This window comes from Benincasa hispida, chromosome 4, assembly GCF_027475165.1.
Source record: "Benincasa hispida cultivar pf3 chromosome 4, pf3_genome.v1.1, whole genome shotgun sequence".
NCBI classification, from domain to species: domain Eukaryota; kingdom Viridiplantae; phylum Streptophyta; class Magnoliopsida; order Cucurbitales; family Cucurbitaceae; genus Benincasa; species Benincasa hispida.
In genome coordinates this window covers 11,337,334-11,353,328 of record NC_143481.1, presented here as the reverse complement: position 1 = coordinate 11,353,328, position 15,995 = coordinate 11,337,334, and the positions used below count along the sequence as shown (strand labels likewise).

The 15,995-nt window shown below is 31.0% G+C and overlaps 1 protein-coding gene, 1 long non-coding RNA gene and 1 other non-coding gene across 3 annotated transcripts; all 3 read right to left on the bottom strand.

Moving 5' to 3' along the window:
• Positions 1 to 8,562: 8,562 nt before the first annotated feature.
• On the bottom strand, positions 8,563 to 9,536 carry LOC150036479 (uncharacterized). Its single transcript, XR_016528981.1, has 2 exons — positions 9,406 to 9,536; positions 8,563 to 8,802 (listed from the first exon to the last, which is right to left on the bottom strand). It is a non-coding gene; the product is annotated as an uncharacterized LOC150036479 (long non-coding RNA).
• On the bottom strand, positions 9,002 to 9,088 carry LOC120076932 (small nucleolar RNA snoR8a). Its single transcript, XR_005481679.1, has one exon. It is a non-coding gene; the product is annotated as a small nucleolar RNA snoR8a (small nucleolar RNA).
• A 592-nt stretch (positions 9,537 to 10,128) lies between the features above and the next one.
• ZCF125 (P-loop containing nucleoside triphosphate hydrolases superfamily protein) lies at positions 10,129 to 15,641 on the bottom strand. The gene is made up of 17 exons (XM_039028621.2): positions 15,346 to 15,641; positions 15,114 to 15,203; positions 14,814 to 14,932; positions 14,610 to 14,723; positions 14,442 to 14,523; positions 14,291 to 14,358; positions 14,146 to 14,214; positions 13,876 to 14,018; positions 13,699 to 13,801; positions 13,465 to 13,545; positions 13,032 to 13,100; positions 12,907 to 12,966; positions 12,578 to 12,736; positions 12,084 to 12,377; positions 11,787 to 11,879; positions 11,167 to 11,325; positions 10,129 to 11,063 (listed from the first exon to the last, which is right to left on the bottom strand). Exons 1-17 carry the CDS (start codon positions 15,488 to 15,490, stop codon positions 10,404 to 10,406), a joined length of 2,508 nt encoding a protein of 835 aa, XP_038884549.1. The 5' UTR covers positions 15,491 to 15,641; the 3' UTR covers positions 10,129 to 10,403.
• Between the last annotated feature and the right edge of the window lie 354 nt (positions 15,642 to 15,995).

Here is a 15,995-nt window from a genome sequence, read left to right as displayed (position 1 = left end):
TATTTATAATTTGGCACGATCGATTGGGTCATTCAGGATCTATAATGATGAGGAGAATTATTGAGAATTCAAATGGACATCCATTGAAGAGCCAGAAGATTCTTCAATCTAATGAATTATCATGTGATACTTGCTTTAAAGGAAAATTGATAATTAGACCATCACCAAGTGGACCATTTTTATAAACAATTCATGATAATATATGTGAACTTATTAATCCACCAAGTGGACCATTTAAATATTTTATGGTATTAATAGACGCATCCAACAGATGGTCACATGTGTGTTTATTATCAAGTCGAAATCTTGCATTTGCAAGATTACTTGCTCAAATAATTAAATTAAGAGCACAATTTCCTGATTATACAATAAGACTACTCGGCGTGATAATGATGGTGAATTTACATCCCAAACTTTTGATAATTATTGTATGTCAATTGGGATAAGTGTTGAAAATTATGTAGCTCACGTTCATACACAAAATGGTTTAGCAGAATTATTCATAAAAAGTTTGCGGTTAATTGCTAGACCATTGACTATGAGAGCTAAGCTTCCAACATTTGTATGGGGACATGCTATTTTGCATACAACGTCACTTGTTCGCATTAAGCGTACTAAGATGAGTCCTCAAAGGAGATTAGGAATATATATTGGATATGATTCCCCATCAATTATCAAATATCTTGAATCTCTGACGGGTGATGTATTTACTGCACGATTTGCTGATTGTCATTTTAATGAGACAAATATTCCAACATTAGGGGTGAAATTAAAAAGTTGGAAAAATAAATTACATGAAATGCATCGATATTGTCTCATTTAGATCCCCATATAGATCAATGTGAATTTGAAATTTATAAGATAATTCATTTGTAAAATATAGCAAATTAGCTACTAGATGCATTTATAGATGCAAAAGAAGTAACTAAATCACTTATACCAGTTACAAATGTTCCATTGAAAATTGATATCCAACACAACAAGTTGTCACTAATGAGTCTAGAATAAGCGTGGTAGATTAGTGGGTTCCAAAGATAATAATCCTCGAAAAAGAAAAATAATTAGCAGTCAAGAAGACTTGGATGAGGATTTAAATACCCATAAAGAAATCCTTGACATGACAAGTGAGGAAGGTGAAATACCTAAAGATCATAATGAAATTTCAATAAACTATGTCACGACATGAAAAAGATGGAACCGAACTCATGTGGTTATCAACAACATTTTTGCGTATAATGTTGCTCTTGATATTATATTTAAAAAATGAGGATTTTGAACCAAATCTGTTGAAGGGATTGACTTCAGTGGAAAGAAGCAATCCAGGCAAAATTAAACTCATCTTCAAAATGCCAGGTTTTTGGACCAGTAGTCCGAACACCTGAAGGTGTCAAACTTGTGAGATACAAATGGGTATTTTTTTTTTAAAAAAAAGAAATGATAATAATATGGTCACAAGATATAAAGCAAGACTAGTTGCACAAGGTTTTTCACAAAGACCTTGTATTGGTTATGAGGAGACGTATTCTCTAGTGGTGAATGTAATTACATTAAGATATTTAATTGGCTTGACTGTGTATGAAAGTATGGACATGCATCTTGTGGATGTAGTCATATCATATTTATATGGATATTTTGATAATGATATTTATATGAGAATCCCAGAAGGATTTAAGGTACTTAAAATATATAAACTAAATTATGGGAATTGTATTCAATAAAGTTACAAAGATCGCTATATGGATTGAAACAATCAGGACAATTGTGGTACAATCGCGGATATTTGTTGAAAGAAGAATATCAAAACAATCCAATATGTCTATGTGTTTTTATAAAAATCACAGTTAGGATTTGCTATTATAACTATAATGTTGACGACTTAAATATAATTGGAACTCCTGAAAAACTTTCAAAAGCAATAGAATATTTTAAGAAAGAATTTAAGATTGAAAGATCTCGAAAAAACAAAATTTTGCCTTTGACTTGCCAATTGAGCATTTAGCAGATTCATTTGTTGATCAGTTAACTTATATAGGAAAAGTTTTGAAAATATTTTATATGAACAAAGCACATCCATTGAACATTCTAAATGGAAGTTCGTTCATTAGATGTATGATGTGAGGAAAGATATATTTTGACCTCGAGATGATAATGAAGAATTTCTTGGTCCTTAAGTACCATATCTTAGTACAATTGGTACACTTATGTATCTTGCTAATAATACAAGACTAGATATTGCATTTTCAGTAAATTTATTAACAAGATATAGTTCAACTAAAAGACATTAGAATGGAATTAAGCATATACTCTGTTATCTCCGAGGAACGATTGATATGGATTTTTTTTATTCAAATAAATCGAATTTTGATCTTGTTGGTTATGCAAATTCTGGATATTTATTTGATTCACACAAAGCTAGATCTCAAACAGGTTATTGAAGGGTAACGGATGAAGGTCCCTGTGCGGAAGCGGGAATCGTTCTCAATTCTAATTTTTTTACAGAACTTTAAAATACAGAAACAAAACAGTTATGCATTATCAAACATAAATTACAACATGCTTTTTGAGAATAAAAATGGAAGAAAACGACATACCTTTGAAGTCAATTTTCTTCACATATTCCCTCTTGATCACGATCTCTTTGGTTTCCAATTCAAAATTCTCAATTAGACACCACCACTTGAGAACCCTCTAGGCTCTAGTATTTTCTTTAGGGATTAAGAATTAGAGCAAGAGTTGTGGGTTCTGCTTGAATTCTTGGAACAGGGAAAAGAGGAATGTGAAAGATTTTTTCAGAGAACATTTCTTTATTATCCACAAGAATGAGATGGAGAGTGTTCCAAAAAACCTTACATACCACTGCATGTAATGTTCAGAGAAATTAAGGGGAGATGAGTTGTAACTCCCTCCCTTTAATTAAATTAAATTAAAATATAATTTAACTACCTTGTTATATATATATACTATACGTTATATCAAATATAGTTTTATATTATATAAAATACAATATAACCTATAGTTTTATTTTCTCTCAACAATGCATGACATTTAATATAAATCATATTTATATTAAATTCAATTATATGAATCTCATCTATACAATTAAAATTCGAATCATTTTCAAATATTTAATTTCTCTCAACTATTTATGATATTTAATATAAATCATATTTATATTAAATTTAATTATATAAATCTCATTAATATAATTAGTATTTGAATCATATTCAAACTCCTCTCATATTTCCTTATATTATAATGTATCAAATACATTATATTCTCATATATAATCAATTTAATTAATTATATCATATATAATTAATTCCCTCAATCAATTTGAACAATTCAAATTAATCTAAAAAATTAATTCTCAATTAAATCCCCGTTGAACTAAGATGGAATCTCATAGACCTATAGATTAAAGCTCCAAGGGTACTTGAATAATTAATTAAACTCTTTAATTAAATTACCAACATCCATTAACTGCTGGTCATTCCACTAAAGATCCTGCACTCTTTGTACTACAAATATATTTCTGTGTCCATTGGATATAACCAATCAATAGTGCGATAACCCATAAGTACAGTTGGGCCAAATTACCATTTTTCCCATGTAGTTACATCTAAGTATCACTGATTTTTCTAATGAACAATAAGTCATATTCCAACTTTGACCAAGACTCTCTTGGCCAAGAGAGGGTGTGGCTGTTAGGAATGTCCTAAACTCGCAGTTCGTAAATATTGTTAACATATTCTATTTATCAATAAAAGTATTATTGAGTATTTTATTCAATATGCATATTGTTGATATTGCATTCTTTTTTTTTTTTTTTTTTTTTTGAAAATCTAATAAAAAAAAAATCAATGGCTATAATATGAATACTTTAATTTTATGGTGATATAAAAGAGGATCAAGTTTTAGTATATAGCCAAAATGGTCTAAGTATATGGATGAGATTGGGTACCTTATCCTGGTGACACTATTGGATTCGACCCATTTTGTATACCGATACAAATGATGTGATCTAGAAATTATTCATGTGGAGACATGTGACTGGGGGCATCCTGTGTAATGAGTTTGCATAAGACCGGACCTCGAAATAGTCACTTTTCTTTATAACAACCATTAATTGTTAAAACTGACTATTTCAAATTGAATGACCTAGGGTAACTCGATCTTAATCCTAAGTTGACTATGAACTCCTGTTTATTCGAGATTATCCTTTGATCTGCATAGGTGCGAGTAGTTCAACAATACTGCTCAATAAGCCTCCCATTTTGGGATAAGATCGGATAGATAGCTGGGGACATAGCTTTGCAATATGGAATTCACTCCTACCTAACTTAGGGTTAGTATATAGGTTGTTCTCTTAAGCGTTGATGCCTAGTTTTGAACATTGGAGCCTCACCCTCTCATGATTGGGAGGGTTATGATTTATAATTTAGAATATAAATCAATTGTTCAATGGAGGACCAGTGGGAGCTTAAAGAGCAAGATGTATTTACCCAGGTAAAACGGTAATCTTTGACTCAGTTGTAAATACGAACGACCTGTGAAAGATCGACTAACCGATTATGGTTAAAATGGACAGAAATATATCTACATCGAGGAGAGTGAAACTACGAGCTATAGTAGAATGTCTTGCTAGTTAATGAATAGTGATTAATTCGGTTTAAAGAGTTTAACCAATTAATTGCCAATCGTTGGAGCTCATGATTTGTAGATTCATAAGGTTCCTTTACTAAATTGGATTAGTAAATTGAATAAATTTGATAAGATTTGAGATTAGGGTTTTTTGAAATGTTCAAATTCGATTAGAGTTTCTATTAATTGTATTTGATGCAATTGAAACGTTTAATTTTATCGAAATTAAACAAAATTAAAGAGTTCAAAATATTTAAATATTGATTTAAATATTAGATGAGGTGTAATATTATATTTAATATTTGATATTAAATTTAATTAATTAAATGAGTTTAATTAATTATCCAATTTTAAATTCAAATTTTGAAATTATTCAAAATTAGAACTTTGATTAATTAAATTTGAATTTATTGAAATTCAAATTTACAAAATTAAAATTAAAATTGATTTTTTGAAAATCATATTTTAATTGAATTCAATTAATCAAAATATATAAAATTAAAATTGTTTTAAATTTGAAAGTGGGAAAATACAATATTGGATTTTTCCATTCAAATTTCCACCTCATGCCACTTCAATTTCAAGGCATGTTAAGTTAATTTCATGAAATTCATGTATATATTGAAGTTTTGAACTTCAATTCATTGGTCATGCAAACTTATCAGCTCCAGAAATTCTGCAAAAACTCTTCCATTCAAACCCTCTTCAATCTAATAAAAACCAGCTCGATTAAGTGTTTCCACTACACAATCCTTACTAGAGAATAGTATAGAAGATCTTTGTAGTGGTCTACTTGAAGATTGAAGCATCGATTTGTGAAACTCGGCTAGATTTAAAGAGGGTTCATCAAAGGTATTGTGTTCAACAAACCCTCTTGTGAAATTGTTTTTCAGTGTTTTAAACTCGAATTAAGTGTAATTAGGGTGCTTATTGATTATTATTTTTCTCGTTGCATGTTAGTTTACTCTATTAGTGGCTACATTGTTCAAGATCCGGAATCAGCCTTAGGAAGGAGTGAATTCCATTTTGTTATATAATGAGACTAATCCAACCTTATCCATCTACTATATACTGTTTAGATGATTATTTAAACAAGATCTATTTGTATGTTTTTTCATTTGTTTAAATTACATAAAATAACCTAGAATCTTTAATTTATTGTATTGAGTGTATGCTCATAAAATAACAATTATTTTATTAATAACAATTTGTTTATATGATGTTTACAAACTACGAGTACTATATCATGGCAATTGGTGAAACGGACCATAACAGTCATTTCCATGTTGTATGGCTAAGATCAATCAATGACCTAGCATATTCGTGGAACATGTGGTTTGTCTCTAATAAAAACCTCCTAACAATATACATATTTTACCAATGACATCACTATATAACAAATTTGTTTAAAAGATAACCTGACAGACTTATTTTAATATTTTTTAAGAGTATTAAATTATATAATATATGTACTCTTCTTGTAAGGTTCTAATGCATATTTTATATATATAATGAGCATTTAAAAAGAAGTATTATAAATATTATAGAAAATAGATGAACATTAGATGCTCATTGACTATGTGTCATATACCCATTTTTCCAAAGTGTTTTCGATGTGTCTTGTACATACTCATTATTAGTATACATGTAAGCCACCTCTTACTTGTCAAATTGTCCATAAATAGTGGCAAATTCCAAAAAGCCCGGAGAAAGTGGAGTAATATTATTAACAAAAATATGTTAAAATTTTAAAATTTACAAATGTCTAGCGTTAGTTTTGATTTATATATAATTTAATTATATGATTTTTTAATAACGATAGAAACATAATTTGTAGGATATGTATTATTAATTGGTCAACTTTTTTAAAATTTACCCTATCATGGAAACCTTGTTATTAATTATCCTTATCATATGCTTGAATTTTATAAATTTCTTAAAATATGAAATGAAAAATAAAATTATAAAAATCTTTGATATACCAAAGATTTCATATGTTATAATTAAATATAATTAATTAATTATAATTTCTCACTTTCAATTCATTTAATCTTCATAGATTTATTAAAATCACATTAATTTATATCATATTACATTCTTAATGAACTTTATGCTACATTTTATTGTTTTCGTAAATTAAAAAAATAGGTACTTATGAGTTAATAATTTGATTTCATACTATACTTAAAATTTGATTTGTATAATAAAAGAAAAATCTTTAAAATCTTCGTGAATGAAGTAATAAAATAGTTTGAAGATTGAAGAGACGTGGAGAACCATGGATTGAAATGACAAAAAAGAAAGATTGAGTGTTGGTGAAAAATGGTGATAAAAAAAACTCATTTGTATGGTAATAGAAGTTAAGAATTACAAAACTTTATGAATTCTATAGCTATTAAAATTTCATTTTTGTATTAAATTAAAGAAAACGATCTTTAAAGTAGGAGAAACTTTTTACATTCCATTTTTTTTTCAAGAAAAACTTTTTACGTTCGAAACCTACCTTTGAACATCTACTACACTTATTATGGATAATTAATAATTAATTAATTATCTACTATATTGATAATTAATAGTTAATCATTTATATGTATTTATAAATTCATCTGTAATTGCATATTTTGTAAATGAGTAAATTAAGGAAATGATAAAAGTGTCTAAAAAAGGTCTCCAATATCCCCAACTTTTAATAGAATAATAGATAATAAATTATAGATTATTATAGATATGATTTTTTATTTCCTTTGTTAATTACAAATATATAGGATGCACTATAACTTCGATAGGTGGTTGGTTTTTTTTTTTTTTTTTTTTTTTTTTTTTTTTTTCCTTTTTTACATTTTTATTAGTTTTTTTTAAAAATAATTCTTTTTATAGTATATGTTTGTTAATTAAATTTTCCTATCCAACCTCTTCTAAAAAATCAACCTTAACTTTTAAACATACCAAGTTGCATCTATTCTTACCATCAACTTCATTTTAATATTATTAAAGTGCAATTTAGATGTTGATAATTTTTCATTTGAATTATCTTTGAAAAATGAAACTGTACACGCAAATTTGATTGAATTTCATAATAACATTTGCTAAATTTTTATTGAAAATAAATTTTCATAAATTATTATTTTATATATTAATCTAAGTTAATTTTGTGCAAAACTTAGATTTATTGCAATCATGGAATACCAAAAGAAAAAAAACACACATTTCTTCCTTTTTCAAATTTGTCTAATGATCTTTGTGAACAATGTTCCTTGCAAACTAGTTATTATTTGGACAGTTTTAAAATATAAAAAAATAAACTAAAATATTTATAAATAATAACAAAATACACTATCTATCGTAATCTATCACAAATAAATTTTAATATTTTTCTCTTAATTATAAATATTTTAAATAATTTTTCTAATTATTCTTGGAATAATAGGTTCTATTTTTATTATTTTTTTTTTCAAATTTCATGTATTCTTTGTAAATAAGGCTCCTTAATATGTGTATCAAATCCTTTGATATTTTTTTTAGACAAATAATCGTAAATACCGTTCCAAAGCTTGATGACAATTTGAAGGTACCCTCAGATTTTTCTTTGTTCAATTCGTTTGAAGTGTTGCAAAAAGATTACAGCTCCACAGCCATGCCTTCTGAATTCCTACTTTCATGGTGTTCTACTTTAAATGCTTTTTCTCTAATAAACCAAGTTTTTGAATACAACAATGGATCCTCAATGCATGTCAAAAGCTAGTTATCAAAATTTTGCCCTCAAGATATTACATTACGAAAAAAATTCCTCAAAATCTTTACCCTTAAATTTGAACCATTTTTTCATGAGAACACAAATCCTTTTTGGCACACCCATTTAGTTTCATTTTTTCTGCTTTTAAAAAACCCCCTTAGAAATGTAAGCTCATGAAACAGAATCAGTGACTCAGAAATTTAGTGGTGTGCGTAACCCCAACCTCAGGAGCATTTATACTACCAAGTTAGGGCTTTAAACACCTCCATTATTTCTTTATAGGAGTTCCAAATATACACAATGCAGTTACAAGAACAAGCACTGTGAAATAGCCAATTTCGACTCCATCAAAATCAACAATAATCCCCCAAAACAACATCTTCTAATATTTCTTCACACATCCATAACACATTGCTTAGAGATGAACACTGTTTGAACATATCTAAAATATCAAATGATAATTCAGAGTAACAATCACTTTATCAATACAGTTATACTACTCGAAACACAATCAACCTAATTTAACCTAACACGAACTGAATGAAGAGAGTAAAAAATCTCACGAATCAGATATTATCAGAGGCAGAGTTTATAAAATGAAGAAGAAAAGTAGATTAAGAAAGGCACGGTGCTCATATTCTATGGGTGTAAGGTGTCTGTCATGCCATGGCTATAGCATTCAGAACGAGGAATTTTTATAATCATCGCAACCAGGCCTTGTCATACGTATAGAATAACAGATCGAACAAGTTCATCGAAAGATTTGTCATGCTTTCACAAACTCGAAAAAATTAAATAAAGACAGCAACGATGAAAGAAAGCAAATAGATCTCAGAGATATTGTTTCTAAATAGTAAGAAGCAGCAGCAAGGAACAAATTAAGCATCTAATTCGATCAAAAAACAAAAGAATCATGATAAAGATGATTGGCAAGTCGAGTAGGAAGAGAGCTTGAGGCAGGGGGAAGGGCACCGCGAATTGCGATTCACAGGATCAATATCAATGGCGCAATTTATATAGAAAAACCCTACCTCTTGGGTGTACAATATCTTCAAAGATTTTGTTACGAAACCCTAGCCGCAACGAAGGCGAAGATAGCTCTTCGATGGAACCCTGAAATGGTTGGGCTGCATTTACGATACTGGGCCGGGCTCAATTTTCTCCGCTCGATGAAATTTCAACATTCAACTTCCGATAATTTGCAAATTTGATACCTACGATTTCAATAAAGTTAAAAAATTTAATTCTAAATTTCTTCAGATTCTTTTAAGCTGTACATGTGCATTTAAAACTAAAATTGAAAACACCTTAATCACCATCGTCAAGAATTTAGTTTTACTCGTGGTTAACGTCAATCTTTAACGAAAATATCGATATCTCAATTTTACAAAAATATTGATAAAATGTTGATGTTGATGGATATTTTTGAAGAAATTATAAAAACAAAAAAATGCAAAATGCAAAATAAATGAATAAACATTTTACATTAACATTGTTTGTTATTTATATTATATTTATGTAATATTGACTTGTTGGTGGATATTTAATACCATGATGTCATGCTATCTTCGATGAAAGATTTTTTTTTAACAGCAAGTAGAGTGAAGATTTGAACTTCTACCATTTTAATCGGAAACTTAATTGAGTTATGCTCAGTTGATATCTTGATTATTATTTGAATTTCATATTTCATGTATCTACGATAGAACACGTTGAGGATGGGTCTTTGATTTTGTAAAGGCAAATGATGCTCGTACTAGGAAAATATATCAATTAACACCATTGAAATCAATACAACTATTCTTAGAGAGATTATCATACAGGCAATCCTTTCATACTCTCAAGGAGGCAAATAATCGTTACCATCCAACTACACAAAGCTCAGGAGCCATCTCTATTGTCTTTTGAAGGTGACTTTGTGGTCAAAATCCACACCAATAATGAATCAACCAATTTTCTATGATCATAATTACAGAAGATATTATACAACATGCATGAGTACAATAATTAAAAGCAATAGCCGAAATTTTCAGCCCCCAAGAGATTTGGGAACAGGAAAAACAACCCGATGATTTTGGGTCTTCAGTTCCTCAGTTTTGGACATTATCTCACTGTTGAATGACATGAATGACCTGTGTCGAGAGGCAAATGCTGCACTGAATCGCTTAATCCCTTCTCCTAGATCTCTTCGTCTCTGGACTTCAGTGTTCAGTTCCTTTAATGCATTTTCTTTCTGCTCCTTCTCCATCTCTAGCTTCTGAACAGATTCAGACACCATTTTACGCAAAGCGTCTCTTTCATCTTTCATGAGCTTGAATTCTCTTTCTAAGTTGTCATATTGTAGCTTGGATGACTCCAAACGTTGGTTGTTGGATACTAGCTCTTTCTCGAGGCCATGACATATTTTCTTGACATCATCCAGTTCAGTACTCAAACTTTCCTTCCAAATGTCATCTTCAGCACATTCCTTTGATGTTTCTGATAGCACAAGGGATTCCATTATGCTATTTATGCTCGCACGAAGTAGGTCATTTTGTTCTTGAATAAGTGAATCATTCACTGCTAGATAACTCTGCCAATTCATGGCTGCAGTTAAATGAGCCTCCAGAGTAGTAAAGAGACACGTTCCAATATCAGCGGAGCTTGACAACAATTTTACAGTTGAGGGATTCTCATCGTCTTTGGCACTCTAGTAGTAGGAGAATAAAATAGAAATTAGTGTTATCTAACTGGTGCTCTTAAAAACTGCTAAGTGATATAAAGATGTGTTAAATATAAGAATCAAATTCTACCTTCAGGGAAGATAGGATTTCCATGTAAACATCTTTGCACATCGCCAAAGAATTGGACATTTTTTGTGGAAGTTCTCTGATTACTCGCTGTTTTTGTTGAAGCTCTGACATCTCTGCCATCAGTTTCTTGTTAACAAGAACTTGCTCTTCATGCTTTTCCTGTATTTATAAAAAATTGCGCCTGAAGGTTAATGAACGAAAGAACATGAGGACCGATCAAAATGCAATTAGGCCAGGTTTAACTAGAATGTGAGCTCCTTTAATTGGTGGCATGAGTCATTCTAGTGAAATATCTCACAAAAACATTTTCCAAGAAAATTCTCAATGTTGAAGAACCCAAAAAAAATGGAGAGACCTAACAATTTTATACATAGATTACTCCTTTCATTATCAACTGGGTTTGTGATGGAATCCTATATTTATCTAATGCATTAGTCTTCCAAGGGTTTTTAAACATTTGCACAATTACATTTTATGTGCTAGCCTTAATAAATTTTATATTTCAGTAAAATAAGTGGTTATTCTGCATCTTAAACTTAAACGTGAGGCTTTATCTAAACAATCTCTGACTTGTTTGAAGAAAGAAAGAAAGAAAGAAAGAAAGAAAAGTTAAAATCAACCTGAAGATTATTTTTCTCCATGATGGCATGCTCCAGTCGTCTCTCAAGATTTTGAATCTCTTGTTCATGGTTCTCATTGGAGAGACCCTGACCCTGTAAATTATTGCATCAGATTTACAATCATTGAAGACTAGACAAGTGAGAAACATGTAATATACCGATAAACAGGAGTAATACCTAGTCATAATTTTTTATGTAAGGAAGACAAACTAGAGAAAAAAAAAGTGAAGGAACTTTAATAATATGCCTCAACAAAGTGACATATAGAAGACTCTCATTGCATGGAAAAGCACTTACAGGAGTTATTTCATTGAATGGAAACGATTGCACTTTTCTTGCAGGAGTCGTTTGAAGTGAATCAAGGTCCACAACGTAACCTTTATTCAATTTCAACCAAGTATCCTCATCTGCTACATTGCTGAAAGCATCTGGAAGAGGGCTAAACTCAGGAGGCATAGAATAATCAGATCGCTTGGCAACAAAAGCATTAGGAGGTGCCTTGAAACAAGGCGTTACGAATCCATCTTCATGGCTTTTATTACAACTACCACTAAAATCTTCCTTGAGAGTGTTTTTCACGGAATCTTGTTCCTGCAAAAAAAAACAATACAACAGATTGTCGCAACAAAGTTTGGAATTGGAGTTCAGCTTCAAAACAAAAATATGAGAGAGGAATTACGCTGTAGAGCATGCATGACAATCCCCTGAATCAACCTTAAACAACAATAATGGCATTCTACGATCACACTTATCTATGTCAAAATGTACAGTAGATAATGTTAGTTTCATACCCGACTTTGATTGGAGTTTTGTACGGACTCTGAAAGATTGACAAGATTATTGAGACTTTCTATTTTCATCTGTTGCTCCCTGATACGTTGATCGCGTTCTTTGTGTGAGTTCCTCTCCTCTTGAAGTTCCATTTGCAACTTTTCACGTTCAAGTTCGAACTGGATTATTTGAAATCAACATTTTAGTATTGCATAAGGCAAATCCTCGATCGTATAAATTGTTATTACATGCTCAAAACACTGGAGATCCACATGTACTGAAAAGAATAATAATAATAAAGAAAGAAAGAAAGAAAGAAAGAAAGAAAGAAAAATAAAAGAAAACCTGCCTTCAACAAATCGTTTCTTAATTTCAAAACCTCCTGCTCAAGTACTTCTGCATGTGATCCCTACACAAGAATTAAATGTCAACTACTTGAAATCTTTTGATCAAGTGAGACAAATATCAGCAAACCTGAAGTTTTTTACGCAATTCCTCTATCTCTTGATTCTGACGCTTCAATAACGCTGCATCTGTCAAAATCTAGGACAATTGCAAGGAGAATTAGTTGCAACATTAAATGGATAGGGAAAGAATATATTATATAGAAAAACGATTGCATTTGATAAAAAAACTAGTGACGTAAAAATTTGATAGAGATAAAACTAAACAAATAATATCAAAAGAGTCAACCAAACCCAATAATATATTTTATCATAAGGACAACGTTAGTTCTATCCAAACCAACGTTCCAACTTCAGAGTGGTCAGCCACCATGAAATACAAAAAAAGAAAAAAAAAATGCACTAAAGTTTCTGCTTCTTGATGATGATAACAAGGAAAAATAGTGTAGAGCAAGATACAAAGAAAAGAAGAGTCAGAGACAGACAATGTTGTAAAGAACAACCTCATTCACTTGAACACAATTGGTGATGCGCTTTGCTCTGCTAGCAAACTGGAGAGTTCCTTTTGTTTCTTCTATATGTACCTAAACGCACATATCAAATTCAAAGGAAAGGAGGATAATATTAAGCAGATTTGAATCTTAATTGACTGTGAAATGGTCTGTTTCATATATGTACGTGTATGTTTGAAATTCTGAACACCGTTATGCACTAAATAAGAAAAATCCATAGAATACCTCTTCTGGAGCTATGGTGCATATTATTGAAGTCTTAGCATTACCACCTAGAGCCGGCTGGAGTATGCGTGTCAATTTACTGTCTCGATAGGGAATGTGTCCCCTGTCCCAGAAGAGTAAAACATTAATCATCGTGCTTTCATGAAAGAAAAAGAGTTTTCCAGGAGAAGAAACTACCTCTGCCTAACCCCCTCGCTTAGCTTATTAATAACATTCCCAAGAATCATTAAACTCTTATTGATATGCTTGCCTTCTTTCAAGCGTGCTCCTTCGGCTCCAGTTTTAGCGATACGCTCAGACCCAGCTAGGTCTACCAAATTCTATTTCCCATAACACAAGCCCAAAAAAAGGTGTGAAGCAAAATCAAATGCTCCGAAAACATGAATTGTTATCTTTGACAAGATTATAAGTTTATTGCGACATGGTAGTTTTATGCAGGGTACGAACCAATACAGAAACACGTATCGAATCGGCACTCAAATTATCACCGATGTCCTTCCCCTTGCTTTCAATTACCTGCATAAGTTGAACTCACATAAATAAGGGCATTGGTAAAAGGAGCTCTCTGTACAAGGACCTAACATAAACCTACCATTCTGAATATTGTGTGTGACCTACTGCTCCTTGCATTCATATTTGTTTCACCGAAATGTTTATTCACTGTAGGAAAAAATATATGCCTTAGTATTTTAATTTCAAGGAACAAAATTTAACAAAAATCTAGTTTTTATTTTCTTCCCGACCTTCACCCTGCTTGATGAGCTTTAAAACCTGATCAGCATTACTAACAATTTCCTCCTTGAGACCTGCAACAAATATCCCACGCTAAAGATAGAGCCCTGTCAGTTCTATTTTCAAATATCTCAAAAAAGAAATAATAATAAAAAAAAGAGAGTGTATAGCATAGCAACCTCTAGGCTCTCATGAATTGGCAATTTATTGTTCTCAACAGCAAAAAGATCATTAATCTCTTCGTTATAAATTTCCATGTAGGAAACTCTAATCAGAAATTCTCGATCTGATGTCTGATAACACAACAAAAAGGTGGAGTTAAAAGCTCTATCTAGCAACTTCAAGGATTTCATATTGACTTCGAGACATAAACAAGAATTTACCGTGTGAATTTTTTCAAACACGTCTTTCACTGCTCTATGAATAACCCCGTCGTCACTTTCAGAACCATTCATGGTAAAAGTTTTACCACTACTTGTCTGTCCATAAGCGAAAGCGGTTCCTGCAGTGTCTCAACTATGAGCATGCAATCAAATATTATCCCATAGTTTTGGGATAAATTATAATGAGTACTATTTGATATACTTCGAATGGTTCAGATATCAACCTTTTTCCTAAAGAGACCATCATTTTCAATCACGTTTTAGTATATGAAATAGTGAAGGAAGAAGAGAAAAGCATACCATTAAAACCTTCAACTGCAGCATGAATGATATCCCTAACAACAAGTTCGTAAACACGGCCGTTTGTACAACTTTCGTCCAACACATGATCTAGAATCCGAAACAGAAATGATCACAGATTAATAGAGATCAAGTAAAATATATATAAAAGAAGAGCTAATTATGATTAGAAATTTGTGCAACTTGATGAAAATATGAAGTATAGTAGAAGAGGATTGGATTGTGAAGGTACCAAAAGCATATGAATTGCCGGAGATTGGCGTGCCGTGAGGTCTATGAAGCGAAATCCGATTGTCGTCGATCTTCCAATACGTTCCATGGACTGAATCTTCCGATACAGAAGGCCTCAATCGAACAGCAACACATATCTTCTCCATATCGAGCTCTCTCTGCCACTGAACTTTCTCCTTCACTGATCTAGGGCTGCTCTCGGCGGGATTTGTGTTTCAAACGGCTTTCTAATTTCAAAAATGTTTTGTTTACTGAAACACCCTCCGCGCCGGTGATAATATTACGTTCTATACCCCCGTATTTCTTTCTTTCGGTCGGAGGGGCGTCTCTTTGGATTATTTAAAGGGAAATAAAAAGTAGTAAGGAAGGACAACGGTAATTTCAAAATGTTACCCAAAAAAAAAAAAAAAAAAAAAAGCAAAACACGAGAAATGGAGGTGTTGAAAGCAGGGTCATAATGGACATTGAACATTCTGTTAGATAATAAATAAATAAACAACTAATGAAAAATAATAAATAGAAAAAGATATCTAAAATTTATAATTGAAGTTAAGTTTTAAGATAGATTTGACAGTATATTAAAGTTTAGGGAAAAGTAGTGAGTTTTTAAGCACAGGTGTGCTTGATTCCAATATTTCAAATTAGTTATTT